Genomic DNA, 12,849 nt, shown 5'->3' with positions numbered 1-12,849 from the left:
CTCCCTCCTTCCCTCCCTCCCAGCCCGGCTCTGCACCGCCATAGCCGCCTGTGTGCCTCTTCCTGCGGTTTGAGCCTCTGTGTCCACCCCGTGAGGAGCCAGGAGAGACCCCGCGGGGTCGGCCCCATGGCAGCGAGATCCCTCTCCCCCCCCCCGGCCCCCTTGTCCTGCCGGAGCGGGCCCAGGGCCTGGCTCCAAAACCCGCACGTGAGGGCCAGGTGCATCCTCTGGGGAAACAGGGCAGAGTCCAAGGGCCTCGCGGCCGTGCCCCGGGCCAGGCTCATCTCCGCCGGAGGCGTTTCGGGAGCCGGCAGGAGCCCCGCTGCTCCCCCGCGGCACTGGCGAAGGGCCCCGTCCCACTTTTGCTCTCCTTGCAGGTTTTGCAGCTAAAGGTGCTGCTTTTTGTGTAGTTTGCAAAAAAATCTATCGAGTTCCTCATGCTCAGAGTATCTGCCCCAGCTTGGGCTTAAACTTGTCGCCTGGAGGAGCTTGTGCCCCAGAGGTTAATGGAAGAAAAGGCTGAAAAATGGCTTTAATGTTTAATCACATAACATCCAACAAATGCCCATGTGGCACAGGTTAGCTTTCCTTAAATTTGCTGAAAGAAACATGCTGCCTGCAGGGTCCTGTCCGCCTCGAAATCCTCAGCTGTGGCAGAGTCCATAAGCCACAGTGAGACCATTTCAGTTTTCCATAAAGAATTAGACGCTAAAATCGACACGATCCTAAATGCTGTGAGACGCGATTAGCCAGGACCGTCTGCAAGCGAGTCCAGAGAAACCACCTGCACCTTTCCCAGCAAGGGCCGAGGTACCTCCTGCTGCTGCCGGTCCTGCTCCCGCGCAACGCGGCGAGGCATTCACCGTCGGCGGGAGCTCGTCACGACTTGGTGTTGTTCTCTGCCACCTTTGCCGGGACCTGAAGACCTTTTGTCACCGTGCTGCTAATACATAACACCCCGGGACGGCATTCAAGTCCGGTATAAATAGATGTACCTCTGCTACGTAGCGATGTACTATTAGCACTTTGCTGATGGTGCTTGTACAGCTCTGCCCGTGCCCGGTTAAGGGGTTTAGAGAGAGTTATGTGATACCTGGGGATTTCTAGAGAAACTGAAGGTCTGTGGACTGTTTTACTTGAGGTTAGCTATATTTTATGGAGTGTAAGGAAGACACCACTGCATGTAAGAAAAATGGGTTAGAAGGTTACTGGTGGACAGGTGGGAGGCCAGGTAGGAGGAATTGTCTTAAAATATTAGGATCTGCTGTTCTGGGGCATGGCGTTATCCGCTGCCTCGTGGCTGGCACACAGACGTGGCACTGGTATCTCTGCAGCTTGGGGACCAGCTGCCTGTGTAAGTCTGTGCACTTTATGTCCCAGCGTCTAAGAATAACACCAGTGGGAGCTGGCTCCATGACAGGCATCTGATCCCTCATCTCCCAGGACCTCCATAAGAAGAGAAAAGGAAAAGAAAATTGATCCAGACTGTTTCTGCCAACCCGAGCGCAGACTTTCCGTGGCTGCCTCCCTACGTTACGTGCACGTCCCCGCAGACGGTCTCTATCATGGAGGACTTGTGGGTGCTCTCTGCTTCTGGGCTTTCCTCAGAGGCCTTCAGCTGCCTCCTGAACCGAGAAAAGACCATCCTCAGGGAGGAGTATAGCTCCTTACTCCGCAGGGCATAAATAATGGGGTTCACCATGGAATTGAGCAGGCAGAGGGTACTGCAGAAGGCAAACACCTTGCGCAGGCGATTGCTCAGCCTGGCAAAGATGCTGTAGATCATGAGAACGAGGACTGGAGACCAGCACAGCACGAGGACAGTCAGCACCATGACGAGGGTCTTGGCCAGCATGACATCCATCCTCATCCTGGTGTTTTGCTTTCCCACCTGCACTTGGTGCTTCTCCATGTAGGCCACGTGCTGGTGAGCCCTCCAGAGCACATGTGCGTAAGCGTAGACGATACACCCCAGCAGGACCATGATGAAGCAGATCCAGCTCGACAGATAGTTGTCATCCACAAACGGGAACAGCTCGGAGCAGGTCGAATCAAGCGTGCAGCAGTTCCAGCCCAGGAGAGGCAGGGAAGCAATGGTCGTACATGTCACCCAGACCACCCCCAGGGCTATCCACGCTCTCTTCCCTGTCATGAGGAGCTTGTATTCGGAGGGCCGGCTGATGGAGATGTAACGGTCCAGGGCCGTCAGCAGCAAGCTGCTCAGGGAGGCAGAGAAGGATGTGTTCACCCCTCCCAGCTGCAGCAGGAACGTTTCTTTAGAAAAATCAGTTTCATTAAAGACATGGAAGTTAACAAAACTGCAGACGAAGATGATGCTGGCCAGAATGTCAGCCAAGGCCAGGCTGCTGATAAAGAGGTAGGAAGGCTTTCTTCTCGTCCTGGGGGAGGAGAAGATCAAGTACAGCACCAAAGAGTTCTCAAAAATGCACAGTGTCCCAAAGAGACCACACAGCATGGCAATGCTTATCTTCTGCGCCTGCGTGCTGAGGACCATGAAGCACTCCATGGTGTTCACACTGCATTTGGAGGCGTTTTCATGTATCTTACAAATATCCATTATAATTAACTGGAGCTAGGAGCTTGCAGAGAGCCTTTCTGCTGCCTTCTGCACTTCTTCAGGTGCTCTGAAAAAGACCAAGGTGAAGAGGGCTTACAGGAGCCCAATGAGCAATAAATTCAACTAACTCGGACACATCCCTCCCTTTAGAGGGAGGCAAGCAAAAGGAAAATAGCCCAGGGAGACCTACTTTCAGGTTCACAGCCCAAATGCTGGAGCCAACTTCCACCCTTTCCCAGCAGAGATCCAGGCTTTATCCCACCCGTGATTTGGCTGAGACCCGTCTATCATAGCCCATGGGTAGCACGTCCTTACCACGTCTGTAGTCTGTACCACGTCCGTCTCTCGGGCCGTTTCCTCACCACAAGAGGGAAGCAGCAATGCTGAAAATTGTACAAATCCTGGGCCAGCTCTTACCAATCCTCCGGGATTCACTGCTCAGGGCCAGCAGCGGTGGAAGGGACTGCTCATGGTGACACCGTGCCGTGGCCGGAGACAGGCCCTGGAGAACAGCCTGTCCGAGTGAAGCTGCCCCGGGAGATGGCTGGGATGGAGAAGGATGAGGGATATTGCACTGCTGGGGACTCGGTGCAGCTCACCTGGGAACACAAAGTGCACTTTGAAGCATTTACTCTTCAGTAAAGCTGTTTGAACACATAAAATGACAATACTGGTTTTATATTTAAGCTTGCCCATTGCAGTTTTATAAAGCTCAGTTGCATTAAAGTTGTGTTTCTCCCCCCATAATCCCTGTGTCGTGAGTCAGAGTGATTAGAAGTTATGTTTAACATCAATATCAGAGTGCAGGTTGGACATAAAAATGGGGACATGCAGGAGTTAGACCACCTGAACCTAAGAACCCCTGTCCATGCCCAGGATTAGGTTGATTTTATCAATATTTTTAGCTTCAGCAGAGATGTGATAGAGGGAAATGCCTTATTTTCCCCTAGGCAGATGTTGAGCTGCTCAGTGCACTCTGTGGCAGCAAAGTCGTGTTTTTCTCTACACTTCTGCAGCTTAATGCATTTAAATCCCTTCATCTTCATTACACTGATGAGCTTGCCCTTCAGATGATATTTTTCTCCCATTCTTGCTCTTGATTATACTCGTGCTTTAAACCAAATGCACTTTCATTGAGGGCTGAGCTGCTCTGTGTTGCCTCATGTAACAGAGGGAACAAGGTCATCTAAACCCTGGACCGGGTTATAGAGAGCAGATGAAGGGGCGGTTGTCGGATACACTAAAGCTGCCTTAGTAGCAGAGAGATGCTGTGTCCTGAGTGCCAGGCACTGGCAGGTCATACCGCCCTGCTGCAGTGGTCCAGTGGGGCAGGACACCCCTTCCCGAAAGCATCCGCCTGGCTTCGAGTATCCAGGATCCCACATCCAGGCAGTGGGACCACGAGGTCCCGCTGCTGGAGGAAAGCACTGAGCTGACAGCGTTCCCTTTCCCCCAGAATAAACAAATCACCGTCTCTCCCTCCCCTCAGCTCTCTTTTGAAAGAGGAAATGTCCAAAACGCGTGAGCCACAGCAGACGGGACGTGTGACAGCTACACCTACCCGGGGAGCGGAGCGAGCACCCAGGTGGTGCAGGGGCCGGGCTGCTGCGCTGCTGGGCTCCAGGCACCCATAGCTGACCATCTGCAGTTTCTCTGTGTTTTGAAATTCAGCACAGGCAACGGCTGCCTTTAGAGGCAACAATAGGCAGCAGTGACCAACGCGCTAGAAACCTTTGTCCGCAACATCTTAGCAGTGACACCTATTTTATAGCTGTCTTCGTTACTTCCTTCCCTGCTGATTCCCCCGGCCCCTGGCACCCATCACTGTTTCTGTGTTTTGCAGTAGTTGCTAAGTGCCTCAGAGCACTTGAGATGCTGCCCGGGAGCTCGTGGAGAAAAGCCTGAGCCCCAGCACTTTGCTCCTGCCTGCCTGTCGGGGCTCGAACATCGGCGGTTGCAGGGCGTTCGGTGCACGTTACAGCCAGGGCAGTTCAACCCTGATTTGGATTTGTTGGCATATCAGACTGGAGGAGTCCTGGACTTTGGGATGAAATGTGGCTCAGCATTGCAGCAAGCCGCTCTCCTCTTACATCAGGCTCTGGCATGGGGTAATCACGTAGGACCGGAGATCTTGCACTCCAGTCTCAGCACTCTTGTTTCCTGCAGCTCTTCACAGAAACACTACAAGGGCAGCAGTAATTACTAACTGTTGTTATTAAACCTGATGACATCTCTCCCTCCAGAGAGAGATGGATTTAACAGACAGATGGATTTTGACATATCTGAGGGCTCGCCAGGGGCCACTGGGGCACCAACTGCCTCCTCGAGTATCCAAAACTCCCCAGCCAAAACTCCAGCCAAACAACTCTTAGTTAAGCAGACTTCAGCATCACCTTGCCACCTATTAATTGCAGCCAGCATTCCCAGGACCATCTTAAATTCTCAGTATCTGCAGTTGTGCAACGTCCAATGAACATACTTAGGAGCTTGGAAACTGGACTGAACACGAGGCAAGAGACTGAAGGCCAGCAAAATGCTATCCCTCATGTTACATTGCTTGGGGAGAGAATTTGGTTATAATGGCAAAAATAACTCCTGCACTGTCTGTTCTGGTACAGCTCTCTCCATTAAGCTGACATAATTCAGCTAAGCCCTCAGGTTCAAAATACTGTGCTGGGCTCGTAGCAATCAGCCAGCCAGCCCAGACCTCCTCTTCCCACATCTGTTGTGGCTCAGGCTGAATGACAAGGATGAATCTCTTTGCAGTTTTGACTGAGCTCCCCTAAATCCTCCTTCTAGCTCCTGTGTCTGTGAGGAAAAGCATGGGGCTTTGCTCCAGCACAAGATCTCTTCTGCAGAGGCTCCAAAGCATGAAAACACAGGCAGTGCCAAGAGCCTCTCTCTTTGCACTGCCTGTCCCTTTTTTTTTGGCCATAAGGCTGCTTTTTCCTGCCCAGGGGACATTTTTCTCTTGTCAGATGGGCTCCTGGATTCAACCATTTGTTTGTTCATGTCCACTGCCTCCTGCATGCTTCAGCTCCTGGGAAACAAGCCAGCCCATATCTGGATTCCAGGGGAGAGCTGATCTGCGGCATCCTCCATGGGGCAAGTCCCACTTCCAGGGTGGAAACTCCCTTCTGAGGGGCAACATCTCCACCTCCATGAGAATTACAGTCCCGAGCACGGCTGTGCATCCCCACCACAACCAGCCCAACAAGCCCAGAGTCCCTGCCCGCCAGGCTGACATTTCAGCTCAGCAAGAAAGAGTGAAGGGGCTTCTCGCCTTCCTTTAGAGCCAGGAGGCTGCGGCACAGAGGGACTGGGTCCCTGGCAGCTGCAGGAGCCGAGTGGGGATTTCCTGGGCCTCTGCACAGGATTAATTCTCCTCCCAGCACAGCAAAGTGTCTCCTGCCAGCAGGATCTCCAAGGGTGGGGAATATTCTGCCAAAATAAAGCAATGGAAACCGCGTCTCTTGCAATGGAGAAGCCCCCAGACAGTGCCAGTAACAATAGCAGAGCCCCAGGAGGCAGCAAATGGAGGCAACGCACTGAATGAACAAGAAGCCCAGCTATTAGGAGCAAAATGCAGATAAGACATTTGGGAATGCAATATATTTCTGATACATCCTCACTGACTGCCAAGTCTGGCCAGAAGCAGCAGAGAAACCTTTCCTCCGTTAGATCTGCTTGTGAGCCCACTCACTCCAGCCTAATAACTCTGCTGGCTTCAGTGGAAATTAAATCTACAAGTGAAAAAGTCCTTTTCCATTTCAGTGCATTGCTGCGATTGATTTCGGCTGTCAGACTTACACTGCCTTGCACGCAGCAGCACTGTTTCTGATATCACTCGGGATGGTTTCTTCATGTACAGAGACATCTCAGAATCCTTGTGATTAATAAGTTAATATACCGGTTGCTTAGATAATGTAAAATTAAATTTTCCTGCTGCAATCAGCCAGTGTAATGTGCCTGCAGCACTCTGAAAGCACTGGCCTTGACTATTTCATTCCTGGAATTTCTGAGAGATTTGATCTTTACAATAAAATAAAATGTCTTAAGTGATCACCCAACATGAACACGTGAAGTGATATATGCAAAAATTGTCATTAATGCTTGGACATTTCACTTGCTGAAAAAAGCAAGATATCTTTTGCTTTACATATATTTTAGTTTGTATACGATTTCTTGTTTTAGTGGCAAAAGTTTTGCCATTATTTTGGAAATAGCTGTTCATCCCAGTTTGTCCCTCCGACCATATTAAATAATGCTGAGCAGAGTTACCTCCCTGATGTAAGAACTGTCTGGCACAAATGCCACGCTGAAGATTATATGCTTTATTTCTTTTCAGAGTCCAGTTCTGTCCATGTGTGACTGCTTGGGGTGACAGCATTCGAAGCACACGGGTGTGTGGGTGCAGAGCAGCACTGTGAATGCCAGTTTGGGTACAAAGTATGGCAAAACAGAGCTGCTCTCACTCCACCAAAACCACCACACGCAGAGTCATAATAAACACTAACTCGTGCAGAACGCTCAGCCTGAGAGCTCAGTATCATACCCATGCTTGTGAGACATTTGGAAATATATCTGACATATCCAACGTTAATATTCCCTAAAACCAGCTGTAAAGAGTTAGTCCGCAGTCTGCTATTTAAACACTTACCTTTCGTGTTCTCGTTAAGAAAGCATTCATCCTAAAAAACAATTTTCCCACCCTTTGTTACACATTGCATTGCAGTTTATCCTGGATAACACTGGGAATCTCCCTGTGACAAACCCTGCGCAGCAGAGTCTCCCCAGACTGCCTGCGTGCGTGTCAGCACCGTGGGCTCAAAGGTACGATGTGTTTTACTGCGAGAAGAAGGATCCTTGGCTGCAGGATCTCCCCATGGGTTAGCAAATGCAAACCACTCACCTCCTCTCGCTCGCGTCGCGGGCTGGGGATGCTTGGGGGCTTCCCATCCCTCCAGCTCTCAGGGCAGTTTGTGCAGCTGCGGATGGCACCTGCTTCCCTCTCCTTTCACATCACTTCTGGTTTCTTCTGGGTTTCTCGTACCAGTCTGTTTTATTCCCCTGGGCTGGAAATCCGTCAGTGCAAATCCTTCCTCTGGTTTCTTGCTTTCGTTCACATTCTTTTGGTGAATGTGTGTCGCTTTTTCTTTCCTTGCCCACTTCCCCTCTGGGTCTTGTGTTCTGCTTCTGGCTGCTAGTGCCACATCTCACAACCACCCTAACCCTCCGACTCGCTGAAACAATTTGCTCAGTCCCTCTGATTCCTCCATTGCCTGCAGCGTTTGAGGCAAGAGACATTCAGGGTCTTTTCCTGATTTCTCTGGGGAAGTGGAAGAGAAGGGGAAGGAAAAGAGCTAGGAGGCAGATATGGAAAAATCTGGATATACCTAGCTGTGTGCAGGTCTAAGGGCAAGCTCAGAAATCTGCTGTCTGCATGTTTGCCGGCCCCATTAACAGCAAGAATCCCACCTCTCTGTGCCCCGGAAAGTGGGCAAGCCGCTTCTCCATACACAAATGTGCTCTGCTAATGCCAGAAGAGTAAGGTGATTTTCTCTTTGCAAGTGGAAGGGAAAGGAAATGGCTTAAGGTCTTAAGTTACACAACCATACCCCTGTGGTCATGATGGACCCACAGCTGCAGAGGCTGTCTCTGCTTTACCTGCTCTCAGCTATTCTTCCGTGCAGCTAACCACTTCTCTTGCTCAGCTGGGCAACAGCAGCCTGTAGCTGGTTGTTTGCAGGTTGTGCTGTTGCTGCTGGAAAGGAGGGACATCTGGCAGGTGACACCAGAGCACCGGGGAGAATATCGCCTGTTACTCAAGGCTCTATGTCGGTGGGTAGATGCATGTTTGCCCAAAATCCCAAAGGAATTGGCCACATTCTGGTTGGGTAAGATCATACAACCTGTAGTGGGGAGCACGCGCTGCCCTAGCTGCAAAGGAAAGGCCATGCTCCTTAGCCCCCGAATTCACCCTGCCCCACAGCAGGTCCCGCTCTGACATCCTACAGGGCAGCTGCAACCTCCTCCCACAGCCCCATCCCAGCACCATCAGCCTGTCTTCTCCCAGGCGGGAACTCAACCTTCCCTCCTGCTTGGATCCCAGTTCCCCCGTTCAGTGGATTCGCCGCGGTTTCGAACAGCAGTTACATCTCCTGCTCTCCAAATCTTTGCTTCACCTATTTCCCCTCTGCCATTGTTTGTGGCTTGGGAGTTTCCCAGCAGCTGCTGGAGCTCAGCTGTGCGCCCGCGTTCGACAACGCGCGGCTGCCCTCTCCAGGGGAGCCTGCAACACTCGTGGGGACATCGGCCTGTGGACGCTTGAGAAAGAGGCAGAACTGGGAACCCAGCACTTCCTCGTGGCCCCTGGCCGGGAAAAGGGGGTTCCCCTGCTCACCAGGGCGCTCAGGCACTGCTGGGGCCTGGAACCTGCCTGATCCTTTCGATGCTGCTCAGGGCTAGGCGGTTTTGAAAGCCCCTCTCTGGATCTTATGTGTGGAAATCATGATAAAGATGAAAGGCATCGTGGACTATCCTATAAGCAAAGGAGAAGAGGCAGGTTATCAGCTCTGTCTCAAAAAATAACGGCTTCCATTTTGGTTCCGTGGACTGACAAATTTTCCTTTGCAAGAACAAATACAAGACTGTAAAGAGCTAGTGAAAAACAGAAAGATATTTTATGCTAGTCCTGAGTTAGAAAAGCAGCACTCAGCCCCAAACTATTCCCTGCTCTGTCACAGCTTCACATCCAGCAGGATCCTGTGAAATATAGACCCAAGTTTCCTCTATCTGCAAAGAGAGCTGTTCTGTCAAAGGAGTGCATGTTACAAAAAGAAACATTATTACTGCAGCATAGCTAGAAGCTTGTAATTTGGTTTCTGGACTCTCTTCTATAGCAAAAATTGTTCTGCCAGAGTAAAAGAAAACCATTAAAGGCTGACTTCTGTAATGTAATGTAAGGGCTTTTTGTTCCCCTCTAGCTTGGATTTTTCCCCTCAGCATCAGCTGCAGCTAACACAGCTGTGAACAGCCCTGCTTTGGGAAACCCCCCATACCCAGGGTCAACATCTGGGATCAATGCTCAGCTTTACATTCCCATAAAGGTCATGTTCCGCTTATTGCCTGCTGGCACCCAGCAGAAGTACAGTCAACTCATAACTACTAGGAACTAAAGGAGCACCACCACTGAAGGAGAGCTCTAAGAGACTGCCTTGGCTGGGTGGGCTTTAAATGGCCTCTCGTAACTGGGTGGGGTTGCCTGAATTCACCGCACCTGATTTTGTGGTATTTAAGCCAGAAGCACAATCAGGCACAACTGAGCTGTTATGCAGATGGTGGTGCAGGATTTTGCTGAGCTCTTCAGGATGGTCTTGGCAGCAGTTTGTATTTCTTGCTTTGCTGCCAGTAGCTGTACTTAGATCTCTCCAAGTGAATGAGGCTGAGCAGAACTAGTAAGTGGAGGAGATGACTTTGGAAGGGATGCTTTCCCTGCAGACCTTACACAGGTACTAGCTCTGGCTGCAGAGGTGTCTGGCTGGTGGGCACCCCAGCTTGCTGGGGTGCAGGATGGGCTGGGGCTGTGTCTTGGTGAGCTACTAGCTCTGGTCCTGCAGTGTGCTGGAGCGAAGGCTCAAAGAAAAGCTGTGCAGGCAGAGGGGAAAAGGGCTTATGAACTTGGCCTTGCTCAGGAGTAGCATCTCTGTCTCCAGAGCAGTAGGGAACAACCTGTGGGGCTGCTGTTAGGACATAGATTATGTGATGGGGCACTTTGTCACCAGCACTTGCAGAAAGTGTGGCTGTGCTTTGTGGGAGGACAATGACTTGCTTGTATTTCTCTGACTTTGGTGTTTGCTGGGGCTGAATTTGAAAATTGAATGGCCCAGACAGGGCTGAGGGTGGAGGCACTGCTCGTATTGATAAGGTGTGAATCAGAGCTGGTGTGACTTTATACTGCACTCTTAAAGGAAATGCTCAGGAAAAAACAGATTTATTTGCTTGTACAGCATGCTCATGTGAGCAAAGCAGGGCTTGTCCGATGAGTTTGCCCTCTGTCCCTGTAAGGCAGTGCCTGTGCCCTGGGTGAGCTGTCCTGCTGGAGAACCACCTCTGCCCTTGTGTAGTGAGGTGGGTTAGGTGTGGAAATGCTGATAGGATATGTACCAGGCATATTGATTAAGTGGGCTGAAGGTTCCTGCAGGCTTTTGTGACTCAGTGCTGGTGTGGATTTCAACAGGGTGCTGTTGAGACAGTAAACCTACATGGTGTGACTCTGGAGTCATGCCTGGATGTGCTTTTATTTACAAAGTTTGGACATCAGCTGCAATAAAGCTGCTTCAGCACAAGCCCTCTAAACCCCCCTGGGCCCTAAGGCTCAGGGCTTGGATAACTGATCTTCAGTGAGCTGTGCATGTCCATGGTGTCTTTACTCTTGGTGCTGAGTTTGGTGTGTTCTGTGTATTCATATATATCTACAAATGTGCATGCTGCAGTCATGCAAAGGAGATACGCTGTCAGAGACACTCCTGAGCATGTAACTGCTTTCAGCAGTGCAGAGGAGGAAACTCTTACTCTGGAGATGATGCAACTCAGGACTGGTGGATGCTGACTTAATTCATATCTACAGCTTATGTAGAAAGTATCTTTAGGTATCCTGCCTCTGCTTTATTTAACAACAAACTTATAAGGAGCTTTAAGCAATTAAAGTACATAATTTTATTGAATTGTTGGGGTGCTTGCCTTGTACCTCTTCTCTATTTACTCTGGAGAGATTCAAATATCCACCTCATTCCTGTAGATCACTGCTGTGGATTTCCTGAGCTTTATTTGATTGAGAAACAGGGGTCCTCTGCCAAACAGAATAAAGGTTATTCTAAATGTTACTGTATACTCAATACTTTCATGCAGATTTTTAAGAAAATACAAACTCAGCATGTTTCCCACATGAGGAAAACTTAGGTAGATTGTTACCCTGGTTAATGTTTGGCTCAGATGAAAACATCTAACTAGTTTCAAGTGTCATGGGACTCTTAGTAACCCCAAGGTGTTTGCTTTTTATGGCTCTAAAAATTGTGTACTGCTGGAAGCTCATCACCTGTGGAATAAAACTGGGGCAGTGGCTTACTATTGACTTAACAAATGATTCATCTGTGCTGGTTACTTCCTGCAGCATCCATCAGTGGGTAGTTCCACTGAAATGCTCTGGCATGAATGTGTGCATGGCTAGATCCATCCCAATCGCAGCTGGAAGCATTTCAATTTGGGGCTAATGAAGCTCTGGGGACTCTGTCTTCACTGGAACTTCTGTGCAAATTGCTAGTTGTTGCAATGCCAGCACAGATGGAGCTGCTTCCCTGGGCTGGTATTAACACTTGCTTTGAGAGGGAATGGAGATGCAGAGTGAAAAATAACAGTGGCTAGGGAAAACCTTGAGTTGTCACTGTGGCAGCAAAAGTATGGTAGAGGGCCGAGAGGAGGATCTGAGTAATGTAGATCCTACTGAAGAAACTGGCTCCCTGGGAACATGAGGAAACATGGTAGTTATTGCAGTCAGCCTTGGATTACCTGGAGGAAGCAGAATAATCCAGACCAAGCAGACACTTGCACAATAGAAAAATCATGTACAATAGGTTATAAGAGCATGTAGCAAAGGGGTAGTGGAGCTGAGGTCATTCAGTCTGTGTTGCCATGTGGCAATGCACAGCAAAGTCAGGTTTGGAGGTACTACCCTGTTCAAGCAGAATGTTTGAGGGCACTGCCTCTCGGACCTTGTCTTTAGTGGATGGAGGCCTGCATGGCACAAATGGTGGGCATGAGCTGCTCCTGGAGGCAGCTCACACTCTCTGCAGCCCAGGCTGCAGCCCAGACAGTCTGCCCGTGAGTAACTGAGGTGATTATAGTGCCATAGGCTTTGGAACAAGAAGTCTTGTGTTGAGGCCATTGAAAAAAGAGGGTTTAAAAATCATTATTTGAGGGAGTGAAGTAGCTTCTCTTGATGGGATCTCAGATCTTGATGGTAAGGGATCAAGACCAAACCCTGGGACTGTGTCTGTGCTGTGTCTTCAGGACATGCAGTTCATGATGTGGCAGGCGCTTGACTGCTTCTGTACATGTTAGGGTTACCGTAGCTCTGGGAATATCCCCTTTTCTTCCACTGCAGGAGAAGAAACCTGCCCAAGGTTTTAGCAGCTGAAGTGTGAAGCATGGGTAACTTTCTCTTTGCTTGCAAGTTGGGCATTGTGGTGTTTTGGGTACTCTGGACTGCCTGC

The 12,849-nt window shown here is 50.0% G+C and overlaps 2 protein-coding genes across 2 annotated transcripts in view; both read right to left on the bottom strand.

Annotated features, from left to right (window-relative positions):
• FUCA1 (fucosidase, alpha-L- 1, tissue) overlaps window positions 1-5,300 on the bottom strand; it is a 10,547-nt gene extending 5,247 nt beyond the window's left edge. The window contains exons 1-2 of the mRNA XM_009332190.1: window positions 5,212-5,300; window positions 4,494-4,508 (exon numbers count right to left, since the gene is read on the bottom strand). Coding sequence (XP_009330465.1) covers window positions 4,494-4,508; window positions 5,212-5,300 — 104 coding nt within the window. The remainder of the gene's footprint in view (window positions 1-4,493; window positions 4,509-5,211) is intronic.
• CNR2 (cannabinoid receptor 2 (macrophage)) lies at window positions 1,529-2,578 on the bottom strand. The gene has a single exon (XM_009332144.1). The coding sequence runs from the start codon at window positions 2,576-2,578 to the stop codon at window positions 1,529-1,531; it is 1,050 nt and encodes a 349-aa protein (XP_009330419.1).
• Window positions 5,301-12,849: the final 7,549 nt, after the last annotated feature.

Source organism: Pygoscelis adeliae, unplaced genomic scaffold (assembly GCF_000699105.1).
Source record: "Pygoscelis adeliae isolate BGI_AS28 unplaced genomic scaffold, ASM69910v1 Scaffold359, whole genome shotgun sequence".
NCBI lineage: Eukaryota > Metazoa > Chordata > Aves > Sphenisciformes > Spheniscidae > Pygoscelis > Pygoscelis adeliae.
This window is presented reverse-complemented; position numbering and strand designations above follow the sequence as displayed.